The sequence below is a fragment of the Ooceraea biroi genome, chromosome 5 (assembly GCF_003672135.1).
Source record: "Ooceraea biroi isolate clonal line C1 chromosome 5, Obir_v5.4, whole genome shotgun sequence".
Classification (NCBI taxonomy): domain Eukaryota; kingdom Metazoa; phylum Arthropoda; class Insecta; order Hymenoptera; family Formicidae; genus Ooceraea; species Ooceraea biroi.
In genome coordinates this window covers 6,219,283-6,232,164 of record NC_039510.1, presented here as the reverse complement: position 1 = coordinate 6,232,164, position 12,882 = coordinate 6,219,283, and the positions used below count along the sequence as shown (strand labels likewise).

Sequence of the window (12,882 nt, the reverse complement as noted above, 5' to 3'; positions counted from 1 at the left end):
TGTGACGAAGATCAACGGTAACAATAATGTATTGCCTAGAGTTATCGACATATGGGGCTTATGCACTCCAGTATGCCGGAATTACCGTAAAGTAACGTCGGAGCCCCGGATTAACCGTGGACACGTTTATCTCGAGAAGCATGGAAACGGGAGCTCGTGATCCCATATTTTTTTATTATACCGGATTAACAACGCCATTGGATTCCCTGCATTCCATTGCACGTTACCCACGACGAACAAAAACGTCCCATAATTCTGACTAATTCGATGTTCGAACGAGGAAGAAAATCCTTGTTCAAAATCGGAGTCTCTTCAGCATTAAAGAATGCAGAACACAAACTTGTTATGTCTCTGGAATTCGTGAAAACAAAATGACCGAACAAGGAGCAAGCGAGGAGAACCAAGTTCCAAATAACCAAATACCAAGGACGCGTTTCCACGAGAATTTTCTTGCTGGAGCAACCGAAGTCGGGAAAACGCAGGAGGTTTTCGTCGCACGAGCGCGCTCGTGCGTTTCGGCGGCGCCGGCGCGGTCTCCGTGCGGGTATCACCACTTTCATTGACGTACGAAGGTTGCAGAAAGTCCTTGTCGCGCGGTGGAATTCGAAGGGCCACACGCCGACCTTGGGATTCTATCTGGTACCGGGGCGCGGCGCGGCGCGGCCGGTCGGTCGGTCCTCTTCCAGATGGTAATACACGGGAGACGAAACAAAAAGAGGCACGAACGAGCCGTGCACACGTCGCTCGCATCGGTCGGTCCAGCCGTTCTCCGTGTTGGCGGAGAACACGGCAGGATCCGTGCTGTCATGCTACGTCCTTGCTATCATTAGATCACGCGCCAAAAGTCTCTTTTGCGCTCGTCTGACTTTGCTGCGCAAAAGATGGTCAGGAAATCAGTTTCGCGGAATGGCGAAATGAATCGCCAATGTAATTATTACATTACGATTATTATATTTTACGATTATTATATTAAATTTTACAATTATTATTATGTTAACTAAAGTTGCGGAATAATGCGTAAAATGAAACAACCTTTTGCGGACGTGAAATAAAATGCTACGGAAAATTATACTGAATAATGACGACAAAAAAACTGTTTGAAAATGTTTTAAATGATATTAGTTTGGTTTCATTTTCTTCGTTGTAACGAAATGTTGGGGGATTGAAGGAGCATCCATAGTGTCTATCTGTACAACAGCCAGTACGTAAACGGGAGTATGTAATCAATCGTGATTTCAGCGTTTCTCTTATCGCTCGTACCTGCTCGCGTGGTCCTCGTTGTTGCTTCGCCTTTCAATGTACGCCATTTGTATTGCATTCGTATGCTCACATGCATCTAATCATGTTGTTTCAGTTAGCAGTGGGCGGGGGTGGTGCTGTGCTGGTGCTCAGCGAGCTTGAAAGCATGGCGGCCAGGCAACAGCGGGAAATCGCCCAGCAAAGGCGCCTCCTGGAGCAGAAAGAGGCCCGCTTAGCCGTGCTTCGAGGCGCACAGGTGGGTCTCATTTTTCCCGTCGTTGACATACAAAGAAACCCTGTCGTTTTAGAGTAAAAGTAACGCACCGAATTGCCCCATAATTGAATAAGCCAGGGTTCGAACTTTGAGCTTGAAATTTTTGATTGTTGAAATCGGGGCTTTATTCGGAAAAAATACATTTCTACCTTTTTAAAAAATTACATTACACGTACAATAAAAAAAACTTACATTTGCGTTTCTGAGGAAGTTGTATTTCTATAGTTCAGTTCTGTAGTTGGATAGAGTAACAAAGCAGAGCTGCAGACAACGTGAGAAAAGGAAGTAGCTAAATAAATATCAGTTTTAGTCTCTTAGATAAACAGTAGTTGAATTTTGCTTGAAACCGCTTAAACCGCTCTAACCTTTGAAAATCAAACGCCTCTAAAATCTTTGATAGCTTGTTCATACGATTCGTTTGAATCTTGTGTCGAATCTATGACAAAATAAAATAAGATTGGAAAATATCGATAATGTATTAATACGAACAGAAGACGTTTGAGACAGAGATAATTTTACTTTGTATGTCTTATATTCAGCGTGCATTGTAGGCAATATTCGTCATTCGTCTATGGTGATTGTGTTTTATGTACATGTACACTATTGTTTTTTCAGGAGCCAGCACAGCAGGACAGACTCGCCAGATTGAGGCATAAACTGGACCAACAGCAAAGCAAGCTGAATCGGTTGCGATTACTCAGATCACAGACGGATCAGTCGCGCGTCAACAATGCAACGTTAAGTAAGTTTGTCGAAATGTTTTTAGTATTGAGCTCTGCGGAATCTAAGATACATTGGAAAAATATCTTTGCAAAAAAGAACAGGTTTTGCATATCCTTTAAAACTTTCTGCGAAAAATTTGCGCGAATTTGTGTTTATTCAATTTTACTTTTGTAGCAATTTTTCAGATAGGGAAAAAGTTTCAAATATTCTCCTGATCGATACATATTTATAATATATATATTAATAGATCTCTGATAATAATAGAGTCATCAAAAGATCGATGCTAACGCGATTTCATCTCGATACTTTTCAATGACAATTCGTGTATTCACAAATATTCAATCAGCGTTAACAAAATAGAAATTTTGACGAGAGAAAGAACCAAGCTTTCTATTGACTGAAAAGTAATTCTCTTTTTTTTAATGTAACGTGGAAGTTATTTTTTGATAGGCAGCCGCCAATTTTTTCTTTTTCTCTTGTCCGTTTTATCGTTGAAGTGGTGTTAGGAGGAAGCCCATCGGCATGTTGAATTTAAATTTAATACAGAAAAAGTTCTGTTCTCTTCTCACGGAATTTCGTTTTTGGAATTGAAATTTCCGCAAATTTTCCTCGCGCGGTTTTCACATCGGGTTTCTCGGATTTAAATTCGCATCTATCTGTCTTTATGGGATGGACTGTGTCGATGTTTGTCACGCGCTCCACGTTACATTGTGATTCGATTCGCGAAAGCTACGCGTGGCTCGGCTCGCGTGTACATACCTTGTTAATTGTACATTGTTCGAATCGTTATGTCTATGCGGCGCGCTGAAAAACGATAGTCGCGGTTTGCAACGTGACACGATGCCATGGTAATAGCCTCGAGCGAAAGGGCGAAACTCGCCGCACGCGGTTCGTTACAGGAATTCTTTAACAAAATGACGCGGCTGCGAACCACAGTTTCTCTACTTTGACATTTCCGGCGAAAAAAAAGAAAGTTATAACGATGCAAAATCCGTGCGCGATCCGTTGCCTTTAATAAACGAATGCATCGGTGGATGCGCCTGACACATGAGGAAAAAAGAGACGCTCTGTCAAAAGCATTCTCTAGTGAAGAAAAGGCTATTATACTCAATATTCCGATTCGAGACAAAACAGAAAAAGTACGCCGCGAGAGTGAGGTAACTTTTGCAAATGACGCGAAACAGGCGCAAAGATATCTCTCTATTTATAATGCAACAGTATAAAGCTTCAATGAAGCTTTTGACAGGTTTGAATTAAGAATTGACACATCCGACATTCTCTGAGATAAGATTCCGAGATAAAATCGAGGTTTCCCATTTCTCATGAAGAAATGTAGAACACGACGGAAATAATTTTGGATTATACGTTTCTAACTCGCTGCTTGATTGCTCGTTCGCCCGATTGCTCGACTGGCCGATTGTTGCTGCGCGAAATTACCATTTTACGCTCCGGAACGCGAAACGCTCCAGTAGGAACGCTCAATCGCGGTAAACGGGGCAGAGGGAATAAAAGCAATAATTCTTTCCGCCATTTGAGAGGTATCCCGTACGTAAGCGGGATATCGTCGATCTGTTTTCGTAGATTGGCGGTATCTATCGCGCCGAGGGTCCATCTCGTTTCGGTAAACGCGATAAGGGAGATTCGTCTGTCTTCACATCGACGCGGACAGGGGAGGGCACGATTAATCTTCGGTGCCCATGTACCTCCTCCCTCGGTGTCCGGGGCGACACCGGGTATATTCCGGGTACTTTCGCCGCGGGCACGTAAATGAAATCCAAATACAAACCGATGGCACGGGAACGGTTTGCGCGTACCGCTATTCACGGCCGAGAATCATCCTTGAGGGGGAAAATAAATTGGAAGGATCCGCTCGGTGAGCCGCGGTGGAGTCATCTCGCGTTCTATCGAACGCGAATCGCGCGATCTCGTTCGCGGTCGCGTCCGCCGCGAAATCATTCCCGTACGAGCTCCGTGAAACGTCGAGAAAATTGCACAGAGCGAACGCATCTTAATTCCTTAACGTGATTCCATCCATTAAATCACGTGAAATCGTTGCAGTCCGCGACGAGCATTTTCCTTGTCATTAAGATTGAGCGATTCATAGCCGGCAGGATCGCCAATTACGGAGAAATTTAGGAAAATCGATAGCAGAAAAATATAAATCACGTAAAAGAGAATGGTTATTAATACAGGCGGAACAAATCGTTTAATCGCGCAGCAATGGAAAGAGAAGCGGAAAACTGCTTGAACGAAGAAAATCGTCGTTCTCGCTTGAGCAAATATCAAGTTTATCGGGTCGTCGGTTGCGTCGCAACGCGCACACGCCTCGATCAATTATATAAATATACTATATATAATATTATGCGATATAATAAGAGTCGCGATCTAATTTGGTTCGATGAGTAATCTGTTGCGCCGACTGCGCCATTTGTTCGATCGGTCCGATACTTGTCCGGACGTATTCCGTTTGGCCGGAGCGAGCGGTTTTTTCCCCTTGCTTCGGAATTTGCTGATCGAAACAAGCGACGCTCCCTTTTACCACTCGCATGTGCACACGCATATGTGTACGTTGCGCGATATTGGCCCTGACACGCAACACGTGTGAGACCACACCCAAGTGGAACACATCACGTGTACGTAGGCTCGCCATAATTTGCATGACCCAATCCCGGACATTCGTTTGAGGGGAGCGGAATTCTTCGTGGGCCAGAAATCACGCGCGTTCCGATTAAACAAATATATATATATATAAACGTAGCTCGTCGTAATATAGACATTTCTGCCACATCGCTACGCGTAAGGTAAACTAGTTGAAACTAGTGTTTACCTTTGTGTTTGATTAAATGGACAGATATTATCTGGAAACATGACATTGCGATTGCGTAAACAGCTGTTATTCAGTCGTACCTGATCACTTCGAATGCTGCAGATTTAAGGAAGTTTTCCCTCGCGAGAGGCAACATTTTTCGTATCGAATCGTGCACGTGTATGTGTGGGCTGCGAAGACGTGGCGAGACTGGCGGTCTCTGACGTGGAGAAATTAAATATCATCGCTCTGTCGGGACAAAATTCCAAAGCGGCGACAACGACGTCGACCCAATGCGATGCGAATGTCATTCGCCGTGCATTTATATAGAGACGCATCGTGGCGACGTGGATACGTCTATTGTTTTAAACGCCGTGCATTGCGTCGCGCTTTTATCCGACATGTACTCGCGCGTGCGAGGTGGGACAGGCGTTTGATTGCACGCGCGGGATGTCGATCGATGGAAAACGTGCAATATAGATACCACCCCTCCGGGAGGAAGGTCCGATACTTTGGTGGGCGATTGTGCAGGGAACACGTAAAAAAAAGAAAAATGGAGAGAGAGAAGGGAAAAGAAGACAGCGAAAAAAATGCTGCAACCGTGGCACCGCGAACGAGTCGGGAAACTAGAAAATGGATTTCCCGCAAATGGATTTTTTAAATTCGGTGTTATTCCGGTGTTACCGTTCAAGATGCAAATGCCCTCGAAACGTTTTAAGCGTAGTAGCGATAGTATTCGTGTCACTCTTTTCGCTGTGGTTCCTTTTATCCTCCATAATCGCTTTATTATCGATCTCGATATTGTTTTCTTCGTCGATGTTCGTAGACTTTTTGGTATCTGGGTATCCATCAACGATTTTACTCGGTCTTTACGAGATGTATTTCTTTTTGATACGGTGATCAAACTTCCACGGAAGTATACAATTGAAGTTATTGTTCTACAAATTTAATATTTGTGAAACGAATATTTGTGAAACTGTGCTTGTTCCGGTTGCAACGCGAGACATTTGTTTGCGACACATTTGTATTTGTATTGCAAATAAAACGAGGGAATGAAGACGGAGTGCGCAATTTTTGCTTTATCGTGTTCATGCACATAATGAAACTTTAATGAGGACGGATGGGAAACGCATGGAGTGATGTGCGAAAGTGAACGATGAATAACAAGCAAACGTGCACAAAAGGAATACAATAACTCTCAGCTGACCTCCTTCGACATTTTCATCTGAGCGGATTCCAAAATTATAGTTCGGGGAATCTATTATTAAAATTAGGAGTGTGGAGTGGTAACGCAGCTCGTACGTATATATGTAAGGCGACGAAAAAATTCAGCACAGACACATGAAAAGGACAAAGTTCAGAATTTCCGGAAAAGGAGAAAGAATCTCGGCAAACGTACGCCGATCGTGAAATTGCCTTTGAATAGACCGACGATAAAACTCGAGGAACATCCTACCGAAAGAGTCGAGCGTTCAAGTTTTGTCTCTTCGATGTACTTCTACGGGTATATTATTCGCCCTGCGGGTTTTACACACACACACACACACACACACACACACACACACACACATATATATATATATATATTGGGTGGTAGTGCGAACTAGCGGGCGGACGGGCGGGTGGCATGCATAATGAGAGACGTCTGATTTCGTTGGCAAGACCAGCGACGATTGGCTTTCGCACGAAAGCTCCATCGTATTTCCTTCGGGCTCTCTCGTCTCCATAAACGCGCACCGCGGCTAATTGTGGTTTAACCACTTCCTCGTCGGGCCGTTGAAAACAAGTTTGTTGAAAATCACCATGAAATACATATGTTCTTTCGTAATTAATTAAAATCAATTTGTTCTGCCTTTGAGGAAGAAAGTGAAAAAATTCATATAAATTCTCGTGGAAGCACATATTATATATTTATATGTTCGTGTGTATTGTCGCATACTTATTCGTCTTTATTGCATTCTTGTAAAATTGCGACTCAAAAATTCCAATTCTCTACGTCGCTCTTTAAAAATAGAAATATAAAAAAAGCCGATAATAAGTTAAACCTGATAATATAAGGTTAGCCTTAATTGATGGAACTTCTGAGGCACGATTATCTCACGAAAGTTATTTAATTTAATGCCAATTTTGCCAATTTATCGATTAAGTTTGAGCGTAGTTAAATTGTTGCGCTACTTCTTTCCGGATTTTGTCCGTAAACGAAGAGGTAGAGAGACAATCAAACTACGATTAAAGTTAATCGGGGTTGGCTGGCTCTAACTGGCTCTAAATTAAATTTAACTACGATGGGAGAGAAAGAGAGAGAAAGTTAAGCGACGCAGAAGGAATTGACCCTTGACCCTTTTGTACGACCGTGCAAAATATCCGCGAAATCACTCACCGCTCGCCCACTTCATTTCTCTTGCGTAATCGCCCCCGCCTACAATCGGGGCTGCGCGTTCTCCCTTTTGACATGATAAAAATTGTATTAATTATCGGGTAAAAGGAATAAAAATAAAATGAAAGAAAGGAAGGCCTTTTTTGAAAGGCCTGATATGAATTCAGCATTTTAATCGTTCAGTCAATCAACAGGCTCGTTGTCATGTAGTTTGACTTGTGCCGATCGATTTACGCCGCTCATGCAACAATGCGGATTGGCACACCGACAGCTTAACAGACTGTAGCCGATAAACAACACAAAAGAAGAAGAAGAAGCCAAATCATCTATTCGGTGTGCGAGAGTCATCTGGCTCTTGAATTCACAGCTTGAAAGCCCATCGCTGTTTTTATTGCGGAATTAGTAAAAGTTAACCAAGTTTCAGCCAATTCCTCGTCTCCCTTTTACCTCCTCTCTCTGTTTAATTCCAACGCCCCAGAGATCTCTTTTTATTTTCTAAGGTTTTCAGAAAATTTCGTTTGCGCGAAGTTAAATCCTCATGGTTATATTATTAATGGAAATAATACATCATTTTGACAAAAGGGATTCATGTCGTTAATATTATCTCAAAGACAATTAAATCAAAGTTTTTAAATTTATTTATTAGAAGGCAAATCTCTCCTTTTAATCTACTTAAAGAGAAGCTTTGATTCGCTGAGTCACGTACTGAGACACTCGTTAACAAGTTCGCATAAGTTAAAATTGCATTGACAATTTTGATGATAGATTCACGTGATCAAGGTCAGCAGGAAGTAACGAAAGATCATGAAAGATATTTCTAACAGATAGCAGCTATCCAGAGAGAAAGGGAAAGGAAGGGGGTGGGGAGAGAGAGAGAGAGTGTGACGACTGGATACCAATTCAGAATTCGATAATGGAATTCCAGGTCAGAGCAGATCACTCTGTACGGACCAATACGAGAGATTATGGAGCTCCGCTTGTACCAATATGTGGTCGGTTTAGTGGTCCATCGCGCACGTATAATAACTTTCTGATCTGATACGAAGTACGAGACTGCGGTGCACGCCGCTTAAGATTAGATACGCCGCCGATGGACGGCATCCATGAAAGTGTATCACTCTCGGGAACGCCACCCGGTGATGATTAATGTGCCCGTTAATACGACGTTATCCCTGGGCGCATGTTTTCGTAGGATTGTCGGTGCACAGAGTGTACATCCCACGGGGACCTCAATTTATTATGTAGGATATCAGAGACCGTGTAAAGGAGGTTTCTCGCTCATCCCTGCTCAATATTCGATATTCCTCGTCGAGAAGAATTTCATAGCGATACTATATACATTTAATTTTTATTAATGTGTTGTTATTTAATAAATATTAATATTTATTAATATTCTGAAAATTATGTATACATGTCTAGACTAATAAATAAAATAAAATAAAATATGTGAGAAGAAGAAAGATACCGCAATATTTGATGCGTCGAAATATGTATATTAAACAATCGAAAGAGCTGAGACAAGTCTTCCAGTTTCAAATTGATTTAGAATAGTGAAAAATTTGTTTAGGAATAGAACTAAGAATCTCCGGACGTAATAGACGTTGTTCAGATCATTTCTAGAATCTGAAAGATGAGAGACGATAAGAGTCCTTTAGTGCACTTTGGTTTCTGCGCAAAATGTTTGTTTCCTGTTCTTACTTTGTTCTTATTATGGAACATTTCCCGCATTTCTATTCTTGTTATTTTTATCTTATTCCCATTATGCTTTTACCACTCGCAGCTTCCGATCTGGACTGCATTAGAGCCCTCTTCAACGAAAAAGAAAAGGAGCTCTCCTTGGCTGTAGCAAAAGTCGAGGAGCTGACGCGGCAGCTGGAGGAACTTCGGGGCCGCCAAAACACCCCCGTCGGTGCTGGGACCGCGGGCAGTATCGGGGGTGGTCTCACGGGTACCACTGGCAATGGGCACTTGGTCACCCCAGCCAGCGCCGAGCTGGAGAAGCTCAGGAGGGAGCTTATGGTAAGCTCGCGCCATCGATTACCGTCCCGAGGGAGCCGACCCCGCTCTTGGAAGCATTCACACGGGAGCACTATCATTGTATTTGTCCCATTTTTAACTGTACATTAATTAACGACGGATAATACATAAATTATAATATCTACAAAATGTCCTATACAGAATAGACGATGTCACGTCAAAGAATTATTATCGTACAGACATTATCATTTTATTTAAAATTATTATTAAATTTTATTATTATACTCTCTTGTGTATCGTGAGTTCTGGAGTAGGAACAAATAGCAGCAGCAATTTGTACTTCTGCTCTTCTTCTGCGTGTATTTGTAATATATAATATAACATGTTGTCTTTCCTACGAACCTTTGTTATTACGTGGTATTAATAAAGTTGTTATTATGATTATTATCGTTATTAGAAATATACAACGCATGAATCTGTGAACAAAAATTTGTATTCCGCGATCTATCCACAGTACCGCAACAAGATGAATGAACAACAGAATCAGGTGGTATCCCAACAACGGCAGGCTCTGGCTCAACGACAGGCCGAGATGGCATCGATAGATGCGCGGATAGCTCAACTACAGAGTCGTCTCCAGCGCAAAAGAGCATTAAATCAACGGCTAACACATCAGCTAAATTCTGGTGGCGGCGGTGGCGGTGGTAGCGGCGGTGGTGGTACCGGCGGACGCTGCGTCGTCGGTGGCACCAACAACCCTGGATTTTCGGATACGAAACTCGATGGTTTTGGCAAGGACATCGTCGGCGGCAAACTGCGTCCGGCCGGCAACATCGCCGCGATCGAGCCGTATTCGCATATACCGAACGACAATGATTTCAATCTGAACAAAAACGATCCCAAGTATCAGACACTGCCGTACAACACCAAGTTCACGGTGAACTTCAAGGCCATAGAGGACGACGTGAACAAAAACAAGATACAACACTCGGCGAGCGCGTCCCAGTTGGGACAGCGGCCGGCCTTTCAGCAATACGGACATCAAATCGTTCACAGCCAGTCGCAGTCGCATATTCAGGGTGAGTACTCTGACTCGTATTTGACACGGACTATTTCGCGGTCAATTTTGACACTACATTGATTGATTGATTGAATTCATCTCTTCCCTCAGAGCATATTCATGTAGTATATCGTCAACGATATAGTGCTATTCATATACCGTTAATTTATTTGAATTGATTGTAAGGGAAATATGTAAATTTTTTATGTACAAAAACAGTTTGATTCCGTATACTGATCATATTGTATTAAGTATGTGAATTAATGTTAAGAAAATAATTATTTTTTTCAGTAAAAATTAGTCATTTAAAGAAGATATTTCTTTAAGAATAAATATTTAATATACGTTGAAAATATTTAAGGAATCGGGAAAACTTCGTCAGTTTATAAATGAAGTTAATTTGTTCACGAATAACTCTGTAAGTGTAAAATAATTATTTCATCAATGTGAACGTAATGTAATTGCACGTAAATGTAATATTTCCCTGAAATGTTTAGGTCAGTCGCAGTTATTAGGCAACAATCAACAGCAGCAGCATAATCAAAATCTCGGCAATCAACCCGTATCAACGTTCCAATCGAGTTGCAATTACAACAATAACAACAATAATAATAGTAACAATCTCATCGGTAGCGGTACGGCACACAGCTTCAGCCCAGACAATCTGTCGCAGGGCCTGCGACTTCATCAGAACCATCAGCAACAACAGCAACAGCAACATCAGAATGGCACTAATCAGCAAAAACAGCACAATGTGAATGTTGCCGCGTCGACGACGTCGAATCTCGTCGGGATCACAGTTCCGTCGATTGCGCAAACCACGCAGAACCACCGTAGTGGTTTGCAAACCGGCCATCAGAAACCAGTGTCAAGCGTGGCGCCGAGTTTCTCCGTTAAATCGCAAATTTACCAGACGTCGTCGACCAAAATACATCCGGTCATGCCACAGACATTGAGCCTACTGGGTCGCGGGCACAACAATGGCACGGCGCAGAATTACATCGGCAACAGCCAGCAGCAACAGGCGGCCACACAGCTGGTCCAACAATCTAATGCCGGGAATCAGGAAACCGTGCCAGGCTATCGACATGGCTATTCGAACGTTCAACAGCAACAGCAGCAACAGTTTCCTCCAAATCAGACAGCGAATGTTCACGCTTCCACGCCAGCGGGTGTCTATCAGGTCCAAAATCCACCGAATCTCGTGGCCAGCCTTCATGGTAATGCGACAACCTTCGGCAACTCCGTTCAGAAGTACAATCAATCGCAGGTGCCGACCGCCAATGATCTCGCGCAGGATCAGAATCTGAACGGTCAGAAAATCAAGTTCGAATCTTCGGGCAAGAACCAGGAGAAATTCGAACACGCGTTACTACCTGGCAACAAGCATGAACAGCAACAACAGCAGCAGCAAAGATACGATCAGAATCTCACGGGCAAGTACGAGCCGCAGCAACAAGCCAAGCACGATGCGATGGGCAATCAAGCGAAAGTGCAGCATGAGCAGCATTTGCATAAGTACGATCCCGGTTGCCAGAATTCGCAGCAGTACGGCAAACACGAGCAGTCGCAGCAGCAACAGCACGAGGGAAGATCGTCGAGCAAGTACGATCACAATCCGTCACAGTTCAAGCACGATTCCTCGAACACCGGCCAGTACAAAGCAGAGTACAAGCCGGAGCCGAACAAGTACGAAGGCGGTGGTCAAAATAAGTTTGAAGTGTCTGCTAAGTACGAACAGAACTCCACGGGGAAGCACGTGGTAGATCACGTGGCCGCCAAATTCGAGATCCCCGTGAAGGACAGAACGTTCGAGTTTGATGGCAGATCAGCGACGAAGGCCGGCGACGGCGACAGAAAGAATTTCAATGAATTGCGGATAGAGGATAAAACGAAACCGGCGCTGCCCCCGAAACCGAGCAAACCGAATCCGCCACCGAGATTGACTCATCATGAGAAAGTCGACGTGACGTCGTCCGAAGGGATCAACGACTGTAAGATGACCAACGTGAATCTCAACTCAAGGTTCGTATGTACGTTACGTTAAAATGAAAAGCTTGTGATCAGTCCACTCGTAATAATTCGATTCGTAAAGAATTAAATCAAATTAATATCAAGCATAATGGAGTTTCAGAGTTATTAATTTATGTCATGTTTTTATTTTATTTTATTGGAACATTGTTGATACAAGAATAAATGTAAATGTACATAATTATAACGATGCTGTTCTTATCAATTATTGATGATGTAAGAAAATATTATTTTAGATAATTTTACAGAAAAAGAATTTTTTGAATTTATATTATAGTTTAAATTCGCGATAAACTTTTAAATGTGCCACTGCCCTTTACACGGCCGACTTTTCGCGCTCCTCTTTGCGGTACGAGTCATTGAGGAATTCATCGTGCGATTCGCCGCGGACTTGG

The 12,882-nt window shown here is 42.9% G+C and overlaps 1 protein-coding gene across 9 annotated transcripts in view; it reads left to right on the top strand.

Moving 5' to 3' along the window:
- Nucleotides 1-12,882, top strand: part of LOC105287490 (probable basic-leucine zipper transcription factor N) — a 45,256-nt gene that overhangs the window by 28,282 nt on the left and 4,092 nt on the right. For all 9 annotated transcript variants that reach the window (XM_011353088.2, XM_011353084.3, XM_011353083.3 and 6 more), the window contains 5 exons: nt 1,355-1,495; nt 2,129-2,255; nt 9,200-9,438; nt 9,911-10,475; nt 10,954-12,481. In XM_011353088.2, coding sequence (XP_011351390.1) covers nt 1,355-1,495; nt 2,129-2,255; nt 9,200-9,438; nt 9,911-10,475; nt 10,954-12,481 — 2,600 coding nt within the window. The remainder of the gene's footprint in view (nt 1-1,354; nt 1,496-2,128; nt 2,256-9,199; nt 9,439-9,910; nt 10,476-10,953; nt 12,482-12,882) is intronic.